At 35.3% G+C, this 17737-nt stretch overlaps 1 protein-coding gene across 1 annotated transcript; it reads left to right on the top strand.

The window, feature by feature from the left end:
• Window positions 1–1019: 1019 nt before the first annotated feature.
• On the top strand, window positions 1020–9229 carry LOC111396997 (CRM-domain containing factor CFM2, chloroplastic). The gene is made up of 14 exons (XM_023023653.1): window positions 1020–2020; window positions 2815–3358; window positions 3472–3602; window positions 3743–4048; window positions 4132–4288; window positions 4406–4698; window positions 5486–5545; window positions 5632–5694; window positions 5786–5893; window positions 6832–7062; window positions 7180–7417; window positions 7874–8004; window positions 8266–8567; window positions 8724–9229. Exons 1-13 carry the CDS (start codon window positions 1286–1288, stop codon window positions 8470–8472), a joined length of 3204 nt encoding a protein of 1067 aa, XP_022879421.1. The 5' UTR covers window positions 1020–1285; the 3' UTR covers window positions 8473–8567; window positions 8724–9229.
• The last annotated feature ends 8508 nt before the right edge of the window (window positions 9230–17737 follow it).

A 17737-nucleotide genomic window follows, 5' to 3' on the forward strand; every position in this document is an offset into this window, starting at 1 on the left:
TTCTTAGGTTTAATAAAAAATTTCAGCTTTTTCTGATTATATGACACAACATGACATTCTTTAAACAAAAATTGAGTATGTTGACTACCTCAATGACAAACTAATTGGTTTATTTTTTGAAGAAAGTGAAGAATCTGTCAACTTTGACGAAGCAATAGATAATACAAATTAATTTTATCAAGAGCTTATAATACATTGTTGTCAAATGGTATCCACATAAGTTAATCATGAAAAGAAATTATCCAGTGAATCTCTTGAGGATTATGGACTCATCCAATAGTCTTTACAAGGGCACAATCTCCGTTCAAAAATAATTGTTGCACTTAACTCCAACAAATGATTAATGATATTCATTTAAATTCAAGAAAAAATAATTTTAAATACGTGTATGCTTTGTAATGATCATTAACAAGGCCCTAGAACAAACAGTGCCTTCTATTGGAATATACTTTCATGAACATATATTCTCTTATGGACAATTATATGTTGCACTTTTTCATTAAGTTTCAATGCAAAAATCGAAAGTCTTGGTAAAAGTTGAACATAAAAATTAAAAAAAGGGATGTTGGATGTTGACAAAAAATATTACGTACAAAGAAGTGTCATTGTGATCATAATTACATTTAAATTTATTTAACATTTTCACATTATATATATAATTTTTTATTTTTTATTTTTTTAAAATTTTAATTTTTCCTTTAATAATATCAACTATACCATCTACTTTAAAAATTTAAAATTTTTTTTATATATATATATGTGTGAGTAATGCTATTCATAGTGAAGACTGTCAGTAGTCGTCCTATGTAGCATAGACTTGACAATTTGATATTTGATACATAAATATGGTAGTCATTTTTTGAATTATACATCAAATAAAAAATTGTCAAATATACGCCACATAGAACGATTGTCGATAATTTTCACTGCAAATAGCATTATTCTAGATATATACGCACAATATTAATATTTCAAAAATATCACGCATTCTTTTATCCTATAAGTGCAATGTGTCTTTCTTACTACCAGTTTATAAAATTGAGAATCAAGAAAAAATAGAACGCTCTCCGTGGATAACGTACACACTGACACAGCTGGGGGCTTTAGGATTGGTGACTATAAAGATACCGGAACTGATTCACTGAAGCTGATAAAATTATACACACAAAGCAGTAGAGTGAGGAGGATTAAGGGAATGATTTGAGTGTCTTTTTTTCTTTTATTTTTTCAAATTCAAATGTTAATTTTTGCTAATTGAATCGGTCTACTCATCATTCGCAATTCAATGTTGAATACTCTTTGCAGCAGCAGAAGCAGAAGCAGAAATCACGAATTCTGCTATTTAATCCCTTCCAAAACCCTCCTAAATCCCTCACCCCAAATCCCTCATTTATTCTTCTCCTTCCCAAGATTACCCTTTGAACCCCTCCTCCACCAAGCTTCCGCCGCCCGCGAAGGGGGAAGTAGTGCGGATTCAGGAACTCTACCGCAGTCTGCCATCCAACGTATCTCTGAAAAGCTACGTAGCCTTGGCTATGTCGAAGAAGACAAAGAAAACCCAGAAAAAGGTATAAACTATAATGGGTCTCCACCTGGTGAAATATTTGTTCCACTACCCACCAAATTGCCCAAGTACCGTGTTGGGCATACACTTGACCCAAGCTGGAGCACTCCCGAGAATCCTGTGCCTGTGCCCGGGTCGGGGAATGCAATACAGAATTTTCATGAGTTGAGGCGTGGGGTTTTAAAGGAGGAGGAGGAGGAGAGGTTGAGGAGAAGGGGAGAGGAGAAAGGAGGAAACACTCCTAGCTTGGCGGAACTCACATTGCCAGGGGAAGAGTTAAGGAGGTTGAGGTCAATTGGTATTGGATTGAAGAAGAAGTTGAAGGTAGGAAAAGCCGGGATCACTGAGGGGATTGTGAATGGAATTCACGAGCGGTGGAGGCATTCTGAGCTGGTGAAGATCAAGTGTGAGGATATTTGTAGGTTAAACATGAAGAGGACTCATGATCTCTTGGAGGTTAGATCCTGTTTCTTTCATTATTATCATGGAATAGAGCAAATGACATGCAAAATTCAGAACCTAAGCATCAATAGTTCTGGTTTGGCTTTTTATGCTCAATGAATTCGGTTCATCCCCAATATGTTTTACGTTAAGAGGAAAGACCAATATAGTTATTACAATTCTCGTCCCTTGGTTGGTCGAGTTTAAATGTGGTGAAAAGTCGAGGTTTTTCTCAAATATCTGTTTAAATACGTAAAAGGGCTTTCAATGTCAAATTGCATCCTCAGATGGCTAATACGTAGCAAAAGAAAATTTACTATTTTCAATTTTAGTTATGTCCAACTTTCAATGATGGCAGCCTTTTTCCATAGAATTGTGAGTGCAGCCTTGTAGCTTGACATCTGACATTTATAATCAAATCTTTATTTGAAAGAGAGGTGCAGCAGGAAACTTATATACTTAGAAGGAAGGGATTTTTATTGAAAAGATGGTTTGCTCTCATTTGTAACTGAGCAACACCTTATTATTGTAAATTTGGATCTAATTTGAGTTTCTTCAAGTCCGTGAAGCATTTCAGATTGAAGTCTTCATAAAATTTTAGAAGCTGATCTTATGTAACAAGCCATCAGTGTTCATGTTAAAATAATCTAGCTGACCCTTAAATGAGATCTCAACATGCACTTGGTGAATAGTATTAGGACAGTTATCTAGAAAGCTAATATCCATTGAACAATTCATTAATCTGCTAGGTTTCGGCAATCTCCATGTATTTTTTTATTTAACTTCAAATTCTTTTGGGATGTTTTCAGAGAAAAACAGGAGGTTTAGTCATTTGGAGATCTGGAAGCAACATAATATTGTACAGAGGATCTGATTACAAGTATCCTTACTTCTTTACTGATAATAATTCAACCGATGATGCTTCCAATGAAGCTTCTCTTGATTTGGATATTAATGATGGAGTACATGATGGAAGGGATACATTATCATCCGGAACTCATGCTATGAAATCTCCTCAACCAAACTCATTAATGGGCATATCTCATCCACGTCTGATTCAAGGTGTAGGTTTACCAGATAGAGTACGATTTCAGTTGCCTGGTGAGGCTCAACTTGCTGAAGAAGCTGACATGCTGTTGGAAGGACTTGGTCCACGTTTTACTGATTGGTGGGGATATGATCCCTTACCGGTTGATGCTGATCTTTTGCCAGCAATAGTTCCTGGATACAAGAGACCATTCCGTTTACTTCCCTATGGAGTGAAAAATAAACTGACAAATGATGAAATGACAACATTAAAGAGACTTGGTCGGCCTTTGCCGTGCCATTTTGGGGGGGGGGGGGGGGGAGATGGTTCTTAAATCTATTGAACTAGGAGTCATATGCAGTCCCCATATTAACAAATGTTTAGTGGTCGAATGTAATTATTGACAAACATAAAACTCCTGCTCTTGTCTTTATCACAGGCAGAAATAAGAAACTTCAAGGACTGGCTGCTTCTATTGTTAAGCTGTGGGAGAAATGTGAAATTGCAAAAATAGCGATCAAGAGAGGAGTCCAGAACACAAACAGTGAAATGATGGCAGAAGAACTGAAGGTCTGTGACGTACACGCGATATCTTAAATCTGATCAATGCTCAGCATGTTCTTTTGTGTAAAGGTTTCATGACGCTGAAGTTAAAAACATTTTGGTACATAATTTTTCGTGGACATCTATTTACCATTGAACTCCTGCAGTGGCTAACAGGAGGAACCTTACTTTCACGAGATAAGGAATTCATTGTCTTTTACCGAGGAAAGGATTTCTTGCCAGCTGCAGTATCTTCAGCAATAGAAGAGCGGAGAAAGTATGGGATGGATGGGGCGAAAACGGGAACGGATCATGACTTGAATGTGAAAGAACACAAACATGAGACCGTGGAATATGGCCCTCAAGATGGACATCACAAGTCTAGCGATGAGAAATTGAAGCTTCACTCTGAAGAAAGGAAATTGAGGCATACAAAGTCAGCTATTGAAAGAACGAACTCTAAGTTGTCCATGGTAGGAATTGACAAGTGAATATAGTTGTCATATTCTTTTGCCATCTCTTTAACGTATTTCCGGTATTAATGTTTTTATTGCAGGCATTGGCTAAGAAAGCCAGGGCAGAGAAACTTTTAGAAGAGTTAGATAAGGAAGAGATTCCTCAACAACTGGAAATAGATAAAGAGGGAATTACTGAAGAAGAAAGGTATATGCTGAGGAAAGTGGGTCTGAGGATGAAACCTTTTCTTCTTTTGGGTGAGCACTCTAGTTTGTGGGCATATAAAAAGCATAGCATTTTAAATTTATCATAGCATAGGGCTCAATGTCATAGTAATAGTTTATCTTGTGATTATTTTCTCTTTCAATTCTCAGGAAGGCGAGGAGTTTTTGATGGAACAGTTGAAAACATGCATCTACACTGGAAATATAGGGAATTGGTTAAGGTATTGATAGGCAGGAGGACCATTGAAGAGGTTCATGGAGTAGCACGGAGTTTAGAGGCAGAGAGTGGTGGAATATTAGTTGCAGTTGAGCGAGTCAGTAAGGGCTACGCAATTATCATCTATCGTGGAAAGAACTATAAACGTCCTGCTTCTTTGAGGCCTCAGACACTTCTGAGTAAAAGAGAAGCAATGAAACGCTCAATAGAGGCACAACGTCGTGAGGTGTGTTTACTGAAGGAGAGGACTTGTATTTTCCTTTTTATTAGTTCACTCCGTAAGGGAACATATGAAATGATTTTAGTTATCTAAATATAAGCTCATCCCAAAAATTATGTTCTACTATTCATTTTGAATAGTCTTCAAAGTGAATGACCTACTATAAATAAGTATCCATTCTTTTATACCAAATGCCAACTCTATTCATCATCAGAAAAATAAGTCATGGGAATCGGGGAACTATTGGTTTATATGAGCATTATCAACATCAGATATGCTGAGGAAGTTTTCCTTTAGCCCTTGTTTGAGTCCCATTTTTTGTTAAAATGTATTCTTGAATAGTGAATTTTTGGAGAATTTGTGGTTGAAAAATAAGGAACAGTTTTCGATTTACGTGTAATATTATTTTATTGAAGAATGTGCAGTTGAAAAGAAGAAAGAGAAAATTTTATTTTGATAAAAATGGGGCTAAAAGAAGGGCTTAATTTCATGGGTATTCTTGTGGGGAGGGTAAATACAGCACAATAAAAAAGAATTCTCGATTCTGTAATAGGTTATTACAATGTCTGGGAGGTATTTACTAGCCTAGTGAAAAACTCTTTTCTTTATTCTATTTAGTTTTTTTTTTTTGGCTCAAAGAACTTGAGTTGTGAAATACAGATTCAACCTTCTCTCGTGGTAAACGGTTCTGTGTTGTTTTTTACACCTTTTCCCTTTTTCTCTGTTCTTTTCTTGACATTTCTAGCGAATGATGTTGGCTGATGTATCTTATGAATCTTGCTATCGCGTGCAGTCCTTGAAATTACATGTTTTGAAGCTCACTCGGAACATTGATGAATTGAAGCTTAGACTGGTAACTTTGTTGATGAATTTTTTTTTGTTTTTCCAGCCAGTTGGTTTAATAACTTGATGTTTTAATGATTATACACTTGTATCCAGTCCCATGCTGAGGATAAAGATTCAAATGACATGCAGTTGGCCAAAGATTTGGAACATGAAGTGGTGAATTCTCTTTGATTATCCATGCTTCTCTTGGTCAGGTTTATGTTCATCAATCCAGGCTAACCTTTTGCAAAATGTTGTCATCATGCAGGTCAAAGAGGGGGAGATGAACAAAATTCCTGTTACTCAGGATGCAAAATCTGATAGAAATCCTAAAATTGATCACCAGTCCTACTCTGGAAGTGCCAGCTTAGAAGAGGTGAAAAGCTAACATTTAGTGCTTGTTTGGGAAGCTTAAACAGTTGCTAAAAAGTTTGGTCAAAGTCAACAATCATTTTTTACTACACATTTGATGGGATCCACAACTTTTACTAACTTTTCAGCCACATAGTTCATCAACTTTTATTAAAATCTTTGTTGAACACCCTTTAAAATGGCACTCATTTACGATACAAGCACTAATTGGTTTGAGTTGAACACTTAATTGGCAAGATCTATACATTTGGGAATAAATATGCCTGATGCCTAAATTAATAAAAATAAATAAAGTGTTCAGGTATGCACATACTAATTAAAACTTAAAAATTAATTATTTGATCGGAAGATGTAAACCATTAAACTTGCACTGATGGAAATGAACTTTCTATTAAACCCCAGTTTACTGTGCACAAAATGATCTTTTAACAATCAAAAATATGGACACAATATACAGAGGCAGTAAGAACTCAACAAAATCTTTGTTCACCATCGACTTTGTTCAAACACTATGTTTACCTTAGGCATGTGTTCCAAGCAATATATTTTTTCTTACCTCCATTATGAATGCATGATTCCTTATTTTGGTCTTCTCTTACCTCTATACTATACCATTACTCATTATCATGTAAAACTTCCTTGATGGAAAAGGTTGCTAGGAAGCTGAATTGCCAAAATAATTGAAGAAAACCCAATATGATGTGCAGAGGCTGGCAAAATGTTATGTGTATTCTCAGTATACATAAATAATGCTTTGGAACTTTATTTTTACAGAACTCATGTTCTTTGCTGGCTAGTGTTCAGGCAGTGAGTGCTGCCTGGTATTTATGAGCAAGCCATGTACTTCTTTTTTTCTTATAATTGTCTTCTAACTGCAAAATTGCTTGAACACTCACTTGTATACTCACTTGTGTGAATACATTTTTACCATCGTTGTTGAAGGCTAGAGGAAGCCATGAGGCTGTTGTAACTTGTACAGACACAATGGGTTACATGGACACTGCAATGGTTTCTGTACATCAACAGGACTTGGGAGAATCTCTACAGTCTGAGGCCAAGGGGGAAGATGTATTCTATGTGTCTGAAGCAGGTCTTCAACTTAAATCAGTAACCAAAGAAACCAAAGGTTCTTTGGATATAAATGTGCAAGATGAAAATTTCACACTTTTTGGGGTAAATTTTAGAAACTGCTGAGGACTATCTATATTTATATATGTGTGTATTTTGCTTCTCTCGAGAACACAATTTTCCAGAGTAATTTCTAATATGTTGTGTTGTACAATTTTTTAGTCACCAGATCAGACAAGCTCTTGTTCCACTGCTTATGTCAAGCCTCTCTTATGTGATAATAAAGCTATGACATCCAACGTTGGTTTTCGAGAGGCTATGTTAGAATCTTCAATAGACAAATCTATGGCGAAGGGGTCTTCTGGAACACCTTTCAGAGCTAGACGACTTTCCAACAGAGAGAGGCTTCTTCTACGAAAACAAGCCCTCAAGCTTAAAAGGCTACCTGTGCTTGCTATAGGTAACACCTTTGTACTCTTCGTTACTGTTGAAGTCTAAATTCAGTTCTTTGGAGTGAATTTTCATCTTTATGTTACTTCCTAGTTAGTATTCTGTTTATATGAAACTGTTGAAAACCATCTTTTACCTTCAAATATTTCTGTTTGTACTATTGTGATAATCTGTGTCTATATGATGGGCGTACTTCTGATTATTTTTTATGTGCATAATGTATGTATGTGGGAGCCAATATTCAATAACCCTACCCAGCAACATGAATAAGCTTACCTGTTTCATCGTATACATTCATAATAAGATGAATAGGTATATTTAGCTGGAGTTGTTATTTGATTTGATTACAAGCACCCATGTTCCCTTTCATACATTTCCTTCATCCATTTTGTGCATGACTCAAGTCTTTTACTTCCTTGTCATGGAATATCTTTGAAATCTTTTCACTGTTACTACAATTTATTAGGGAAGAGCAATGTCATTACCGGTGTTGCTAAAGCCATAAAAGCACACTTTCAAAAGCATCCTCTTGCCATAGTGAATGTTAAAGGCAGAGCCAAAGGGACATCAGTCCAGGAGGTGATTTTCCAGCTGGAGGTCTGTATCTGAGAATCTTTTCAAGTACCTGTATTTGTTTAGATCGTGCAAATTGAAGAACTTGTTTGGCTAAACTTAAAAGTTAGTTTAAGTAACTGTTTTGCCAAAGATGTTTGAGCTATCATAGAAGTTACCTTTTCGGAGATTCATAGTTCGAAATTTACTTCTTTAAAAATCATTCTTAATGTATGAAAAGCGTACCTATACTTCTTTTAAGCTTTAGACAAGTATGCTCAATCTCTTTCATAATTATCCTGTCAGCAAGCCACGGGTGCTGCTCTGGTGTCTCAAGAGCCCAGTAAAGTCATACTTTATCGAGGTTGGGGAGCTGGAGAGGAGTTTGCCCAAGCTACTGGAAAGGTTAACAAAGATTCGAAAAATGACTTAGCAGGTGGAGAGAGTAATGTTCGACCAGTTATATCTCCTGAGCTCATATCAGCGATCAAACTTGAATGTGGATTGCAATGAATTAATGAAACGGCAATCAATATATAGGAAATCATAGGTTGAAGCATGTTTCTAATGGCAATGCAGCCATCTTTCTTTGGGCATTGAGTACTCGGGTAAAGTTCTTTTCACTTTCCATTCAAAGCAAGTCTGTTGTGGAATATATGTAGGATGTTATTCTGTTGTGGACTATTTTTCATGGTACTTGACCCTTGGAAACAAGGCTCTTGGTAACCATGCGCTAATTGACCGTCATTGTACCTCTCTTTCAGGACCTGTTGTCAAAGGACTAAATTGCACATGACAAATGTTGCTAGGCTATCTGTCTTTCAGTAAAGCACCATTCCCCACACGTGTTTGGCCATGAAGATTGGTAAGATTTTCAGGTGAAACTTTACAGGTTTGGGATAACATGAACATCAGAAGTGACGAATTAAGCAATTACAACCGTTCACATTTGTAAATTTTCAAGATGTATGCATGTGTGTGCATGTATATATTAGTGTATTGTGAAAATCATGTCCGGAAACACTGTGATCATATCCTTTTTAGTATAGGTGGCAATAATGTTTTTCCACATAGTTTCTGATTGTTATATTTTTGTACTTTTATATGGGTCGGGGTTGTCCGATAAGCAATATTGGCCAAGATGTCTACTAGTCTTGCATATTTGTCATGTCAAAAAGTACCATCTTTTGATCCATTATAAACTCAATTCATTGTACTAAACATTCATATGATTATATTCAATTTAATGTATCATAAGCTTTATTGCCTACTCGGTGATTGCTGATGGTCCATTAATTTATATTTATTGCATTTTCAATCTGTAATATGCAGTGTCGGCAAACCTACTACAGTGAATTGCAGACACCCTTTAATGGCAAAAATAGATACTCCCACCTTCCAAGTGAACCCTGACTTTGAAGGATGAGTCTTGGTATACCTAAATTCTGTACATAGGAGTGTCCACTCCCCTCACATGGGGTGGACGTGGGTCCACGTCCATATGAGGGGGTGTGGACACTTCTATGTACTCAAATTATGTGCACCAAGCACACCCCGACTTTGAATATGTGAATTTGCTGCAAAGTTTGACTTTGAGCTAGTGGAAATTAAGTGGTGAGAGAAACTGAAAAATAATTACTAAAAAAAATTTATTAACAAGCACAACTAATTTTAAAGGATTTAAATTCAACCTCGTGTTTTTTTGTACAGATCTTTTGGCTAAAACTAATTGTAGTCGAAGTGATTTTAGTTCTACAATTTTTGATGGTTTGTCGATTAATTTATATTCTCATTCTTGACTTAATAAACTAATAATTTGAATTTCCCTTTCATTTTCTAAGGTGAAGTCATCTCGCTTCCATCAAACAGACTGTTGAGTACATTTGGCTAACCCTCAAGGTAGCATATGTGACTAATTCTTATCAGATACTGTGTGGGCACAATTGTCTAATGAGATATTTCAAATAATGGTCGGTAATTTTGCATCAAATATTTTGAGAGTGGACACAAGGATTTGATTAGATACCATCGATTCTAGTTTTGAGATTCAACTAGCACCAAGAACATAATGCTCAACAAGAAAAACATAAAGATCATAAGAATTTTATGATCTAAATTTCGGAGGTTTAGTGACCGATTTAAACACTTAATCCCTCGTTGAGCACCTCTTAGATTACACTCAAATTCGCTAGTACAATCTCAAATGACAAGAGAAAAGGTCTGATTAAAGAATATTTACAGGAATCATGTATTAATCTCTTTCAACAACTAGCACAAACTAATCCACTCACAAAGAGGGGTCACTGCCATCAAAGGTTCACATCAATATTCATCCTTTATACAACAATTTCATTTAGAAATTACTGAGAAACAAAGAAGACGAGCAGTGCATATAGGGAACAAAACGAGATTTCAGTAAAGTTGCTAGGGCTATAATCTAACCCTAATGAAAGTAAAACACTAAATTTATATGAAGAGCCCCAAAATCTGCATTCGGCGGTTACCATTATCACGTGTCAATCATTGAAGTAAAACCGAGATTAGTTAATAAAGCGTGTTTCAATAACAAGTTAACAATTCATTTAACAAGCCTTTCGACCGTTGTCTTTCTTTGGCTGCTTCAGTAGTAGCTATATATACTGCCTCAGTTGAAGATGATGCAACTAATTTGTGAAGTAGTTATAGAGAAAGAGGCACAATGATGGGCTGGAATGAACCTGCTATTAAGTCAGTGGGCCGGGTGATCCAAATTGATAAATGTTGCTGTTTCACTTTGCCAAAAACCCGCTGTCGAAACACTTTTCTGTTGGTTTTAATGGATGCTGCCCAGATTTTGCCAAGTGTCCAATTATGCACCATTGGATGGAGAATTCTAGATGCTTCTATATTAATTGGCATTAGTGCTTGGACGAAACAACAGAATTCATTTTTCACTCTCTCGCCTCTCAAACTCTCTCTCTCTCTCTCGGCGATCCTTTGTCTTCCGATTTTGCACTCCAAAAATTTAGCTTGTTGATGGGAAATTAATCCAGTCTTGTATAGTTAATCTTGAGTGATTTAACAAGGTGTATTGGTGCTATTCTTGAGTGAATGCCATTGTCGAATGAGAAAGGCTTACGTAGAAACTATCTTGAGTAATTGTTGTATAGGCCATTTGATTCATCATTCTTGAGTGAATGTTGTACAGTATGTGAGGCTTATTTTTGGGAGAAATCTTGTGTGATTTTGACTGAGTGCTATGAAGATTGTACCGGACAGATTTTGATTCTATTGATATAGTGATTTCTTCCATTTGACAGAAGCTCAAAAGGGGATTAGGAACAAAGTTCCGAACCTCTTGCCTTAGGGCGAAAATATCGTGTTCTTTGTGTTTTCTTTTTATGTTTCTTTCATTTCCTGTTTATTATTTCGCATATTTGTTAAAGTATAAGTGGGCTAATTTTCTTGCACTTCTCGTAATAGTGGTATCAGAGCAAGTTGATGGTGGTTCTTGGCGCCGATGTTGGTAGATCTGAAAGTTCTTGCACTGGTTCAGTAGATCTTGTTTGCTTCTTGAAACCCTAATAAGGGATTTTGGTGAGTTCGTTCCATATTTTCGAGTTACTATGACTTGACAATTCTGCTGTTTTTGAGTAAACTGCCTATATTGTGGTGAATGAACTCATGAGATTCTACTGCATAACCTTTACTGTATAACTCACTTGTTAACTGTGCACTTTAAATTTGATTATGGTGTATGACATTTGAGTTCTTGCAAGTAGTATATACTGTTGACTTTGTATGTGATCTGCATGCACTATTTTTAATCAAATTGTGTTTTCATTATGTCAACTAAAGTTGAATTGGAGATTTTTAATGGTAAAGGAGACTTTAGTCTCTGGCGCCAGAAAATGCGAGATGAATCATGGTCTAATGATATGGAAGAAAATAAGAAAACTGAACTTGATGAAATTGCATGGAGTTCTATATCCTTGCATTTGTCTGACAATGTTTTGAGAGAAATTGGTGAGACAAAAACTGCTGCTGAGGTATGAAAAAAATTGGAAGATACTTATTTGAATAAAACCATGCCTAATAAAGTGTATCTTCTAAAACAAATTTTTTTGGTTTCAAGTTGGACCCATCTCTTGATCTTGACGCTAACATTGATAGATTTAACAGATTATCCTGTGACCTAGTTGACTGTGATGAGAAACTCTCAAAAGAGCAGCTGGCTGTGGTTTTGTTAAATTCACTAAGCTATAAATACAAAGATGTCAAAAATGCTATTGAATATGGTAGGGAGACTCTAACTACCGATGTGATAAGAAATGCATTGAGAAACAAAGAGTTAGAGTTAAAATCTGAGAAGAGAGAATCTATTAGTGGTGAAAATTTGATGGTTAAGTCCAAACCAAACCCAAATCCAAAAATTTTCAATTTCAATAAGCAACCCGGACACAAAAAGAAGGTGAACTTTAAAGATAAAATGAAAACCAAGCCTAAGGGTAAAAAGTGTTTTTACTGTCTAGGTGAAGGTCATTTTATCAAAGATTGTCGTAAGAGACTTAATGGTTTGAGGAATAAGTCTAATAATGATGGTGGTGCTACCTTAGCCTATAATAACGAGTCCAACCTAGATGAGGTCTAGTTGCTGTCAGTCCACCTAGTCAAGAGTGGATCCTTGACTCCGGTTGCACCTTTCATATGTGTCCTAAAAGAGAATGGTTTAGTGAGTTTGAAAATATAAATGGAGGCCAAGTGTTAATGGGTAATGACATGTCTTGTCAAGTAAAAGGAATAGGAACAATCACTTTAAGGTTGGATGGTAATAATGAATTGATCTTAGAGAAGACCAGGTATGTTCCTAACCTATAAAGAAATTTGATGTCCTTAGGTGTTTTAAATGACCTGAACTACAATATTGTGATTAATAAGGGATACATTAAGATCTTGAGGGGCTCTCAACTTGTTGCCGAAGCCCCGAAGAGACATGGGCTTTACATTTTACATACTCAAAACTTTTTTGACTCTACATCAGTAGCAATTTCTGCTCCCAATGATAAGTCACAATTATAGTATAAAAGATTGGGCCATATTAGTGACAAAGGTCTTCAGATTTTGAAAAAACAAGGTGCATTTGGTAAAGATATGATTGAGAAACTTAGTTTTTGTGATCATTGCATACTAGGAAAGCAAAAATTACCATTTCTACATTGGATGCATAAATCTGTATCTATTCTTGAATATTTGCATGCTGATCTTTGGGGACCAGCTTCTGTGCCCACACATACTGGTTTCAGATTTTTTTCTTTTAATCATAGATTATTTTTCTAGGAAAAACTGACTCTTTCTGCTTAAACATAAGTCCAACACTTTTAATGCTTTTAAAGAATGGAAAACCTTGATTGAGAATCAAACAAATAAAAAGATTAAAGTGTTGAGGACGGATAATGGGTTTGAGTTTTGCAATTATGAATTTGATGAATTGTGCAAATTGCATGGCATTTTGAGACACTGAACAGTGACACACACTCCACAACAAAATGGCTTGGCTGAAAGAATGAACCGAACTATTCTTGAGAGAGTTAGATGCATGTTATTAGGTTCTGGTCTTCCCAAGTTATTTTGGGGAGAAGCTGCAAAAACTGCTAGTTATCTCATAAATAGAAGTCTCGCTAGTGCTATAGAATGTAAATCCTCTGAACAAGTTTGGACAAGAAAACTGTAGATTGGAGTAATCTAAAAATATTTGGTTGCGCAGTATTTACACATCAATCTGAAGGGAAACTGGAACTTAGGGCCCTTAAGTGTGTTTTTTTGGGCTACGGTGAAGGGGTATGGACTTTGGATAAGAGAGACGAAATGTTATAAGATCATTATAAGTAGAAATGTGGTGTTTAATGAATCTGATCTGCCTTGTTTGAAATATGAAAATAACACTAATGAATCTGGTCAGACTGAAAATAAAGGAAGGGAAACTGAAATTAAGGTGAAGCAAGTTAATAATGATAATCTACAACCTGATTAGATTGAAAATAGTCAAAATTGCATGGCCTTAAAGTGTTGAGGACTGATAATGGACTTGAGTTTTGCAATTATGAATTTGATGAATTGTGCAAATTGCATGGCATTTTGAGACACGGAATAGTGACACGCGCCCCACAACAAAATGGCTTGGTTGAAAGAATGAACCGAACTATTCTTGAGAGAGTTAGATGCATGTTATTAGGTTCTGATCTTCCTAAGTTATTTTGGGGGGAAGCTGCAAAAACTGCTAGGTATCTCATAAATAGAAGCCCCGCTAGTGTTATATAATGTAGATCCCTTGAAGAAGTTTGGACAGAAAAACTTGTAGATTTGAGTAATCTAAAAATATTTGGGTGCGCAGCATTTGCACATCAATCTGAAGGGAAACTGGAACTTCGGGCCCTTAAGTGTGTTTTTTTGGGCTACGGTGAAGGGGTATAGACTTTGGATAAGAGAGACCAAAGGTTATAAGATCATTATAAGTAGATATGTGGTGTTTAATGAATCTGATCTACCTTGTTTGAAATCTGAAAATAACACTAATGAATCTGGTCAGACTGAAAATGAAGGAAGAGAAACTGAAATTGAGGTGGAGCAAGTTAATAATGATAATCTACAACCTGATCAGATTGAAAATAATGAAATTGAGGCTCAAAATGATTAAGAAACTGATCAAAATGAATCTGATTTTGAGGTTAATCAACCCTTAAATAATTATCAACTTGCTAAAGATAGAGAAATAAGACCACCTATGAGATTTGATGATGAAATATCCCTTCTCACTGTTCAGGGGTTCATTGAGAATGAACCTGAGTCCTATAAATATGCTATGAGTAGCAAGGACTCTAGGCATTGGCTACAAAAAATGCATGATGAGATGAAATCGTTGAGAAAGAAAAAACTTGGACCTTGGTTAAAAGACCTAAAGAAAAGAGAGTTATAGATTGCAAGTGGATCTATAAGATCAAAAGAGGTGAAAAAGATGAGAATGACATTAGATACAAGGCAAGACTTGTGACTAAGGGTTTTGCTCAAAAGGAGGGAATAGACTTTAATGAAATATTTCCCCCGTTGTAAAATTTACAACTGTTAGAGTCATACTTGCCCTTGTAGCTCAATTTAATTGGGAATTGGATCAATTAGATGTAAAAACTGCGTTTTTAAATGGAGATCTTGAAAAAAAACAATTTTTATGGAACAACCTAAAGTCTTTGAAGATAATTAAAATTCAGACTTAGCATGCCTTCTTAAAAAGTCACTTTATGTTTTAAAACAAACTCCAAGACAATGGTACAAGAGATTTAACACTTTTGTGCTTGGACTTGGTTTTAAAAGAAGTAATTTCAATACTTGTCTTTATTGTAAAGGAAATAGAGGTGAGAATTCACTCTATCTTCTACTTTATGTAGATGACATGCTTTTAGCAAGTCATGACATAAAGGAAATAGAGTCAATTAAAGACAAATTAAAATCTGAATTTGAAATGAAGGATTTAGGTCCTGTTAGAAAAATTTTGGGTATCGAAATTAAAACAAATAGAAGGGAGGGCACACTAAGCCTAAATAAAAAATCTTATGCTTTGAAAATACTTGAAAGATTTGCAATGTCCGATGCTAAAAGTGTGAGTCTACCTTTAGCTAATCACTTCAAATTATCTAATGATCAATGTCCCAAAACTGAAGAAGAGTTTAAAAGAATGGCTAGAGTGCCATATTCTAATGCTGTGGGGTCAGTTATGTATCTAATGATTTGTTCTAGACCTAATTTGGCATTTGCAATAAGTGTATTGAGTCGATACATGTCTAATCCTCGTGAGGTTCATTGGGAAGCGATGAAGTGGCTTCTAAGATATATTAAGGGAACTTGTGACCTAGGAATTGAGTATAGAAAACAATCTAAGGGTGTTATCTTGAGGGGTTTCATTGATTCTGATTATGCAGGTGATAGGGATAACAGAAAATCGACTTCTGCCTATATATATACTTTATGTAATTCCTGTATAAGTTGGAAATCACAATTACAAAAGATTGTTGCATTGTCTTCAATTGAGGCAGAATATATAGCTACAACTGATGCAATTAAAGAGGGAATTTGGCTAAAAGGACTTCTAAATGAATTTGGTTTCATAAATGTTGTCGTCTTACATTCTGATAACCAATCTGCTATATATTTGAGTAGAAATCATGTGCTACATAATAGAGCTAAACATGTTGATGTGAAATTTCATTTTATTAGAGATGTAATTTCTCAAGGTGTTGTTAAGCTTGAAAAGATTTCTACCCATTTGAGTCCTGCTGATGTTGGAACTAAAGTGCTGCCTTTAAACAAGTTTTTAGACTATTTAAAATAGCTGAATATTAATTTTTACTGATTTGTGTATCAAGGAATAAGAGCACATGATGTTATGGTCGGAGAAATCACTATAAATGATATTGGAATCATTGTACTAAGGTGGAGAATGTTGAGAAAGTGGCACAATAATGGGCTGGAATGAACCTGCTATTAAGTCAGTGGGCCGGGTGATCCAAATTGATAAATGTTGCTATTTCACTTTGCCAAAAACCCGCTATTGAAATACGTTTCTTTTGGTTTTAATAGATGGTGCCTAGATTTTGCCAAGTGTCCAATTATGCACCATTGGATGGAGAATTCTAGATGCTTCTATATTAATTGGCATTAGTGCTTGGACGAAACAATAGAATTCATTTTTCACTCTCTCGCCTCTCAAACTCTCTCTCTCTCTCGGTGGTCCTTTGTCTTCCGGTTTTGCACTCCAAAAATTTAGCCTGTTGATGGAAAATTAATCCAGCCTTGTATAGTTAATCTTGAGTGATTTAACAAGGTGTATTGGTGCTATTCTTGAGTAAATGCCATTGTCGAATGAGAAAGGCTTATGTAGAAACTATCTTGAGTAATTGTTGTATAGGCCATTTGATTCATCATTCTTGAGTGAATGTTGTACAGTATGTGAGGCTTATTTTTGGGAGAAATCTTGTGCGATTTTGGCTGAGTGCTATGAAGATTGTACCAGACAGATTTTGGTTCCATTGATATAGTGATTTCTTCCGTTTGATGGAAGCTCAAAAGGGGATTAGGAATGAAGTTCCGAACCTCTTGCCTTAGGGCAAAAATATCGTGTTCTTTGTGTTTTCTTTTCATGTTTCTTTCATTTCCTGTTTATTATTTCGTATATTTGTTAAGTATAAGTGAGCTGATTTTCTTGAACTTCTCGTAACAGTAGTGATTTCCAACTAATATAAGTTCCATATATAACAAATACATACGTAAAATTAGATTTCCTATTATTTGAATTTCCAGCAAAATCAGAATATGCATATACTCTCACATTAAGTACATTTTTATCTATATTGAACATCAGTCCTAAGTGTTGTGTTCATTTAAGATATTTAATAAAAAAATTGTTGCTTCCCAATGAAGTTCACCTATATTACTCGAAAATCGACTCGCTAACAGCATATGCAATATCAGGTCTAGCATAAAGCACATATACCATTCTATTCGTTTGTTCAGAGTCTCTTATAACTAAATAAAGGAAAAATAATAGCTTTAGAATCATGGAGTGAAATTTTTTATAACTTTTCCAATATAAAACTCTTATGTTAACTAAGTTTTCCATTTATTCCATCCCCTTTTTTCATTCCCAATATCTGTCTAATGGGACCTAAATCTTTTATTTCAAATTATGATTTTAACTTTTCCATAATAAAATTAAGTGTAACAAAATTATATATCATTTGCATATAAAAGG

The sequence above is a fragment of the Olea europaea genome, chromosome 7 (assembly GCF_002742605.1).
Source record: "Olea europaea var. sylvestris chromosome 7, O_europaea_v1, whole genome shotgun sequence".
NCBI classification, from domain to species: Eukaryota; Viridiplantae; Streptophyta; class Magnoliopsida; order Lamiales; family Oleaceae; genus Olea; species Olea europaea.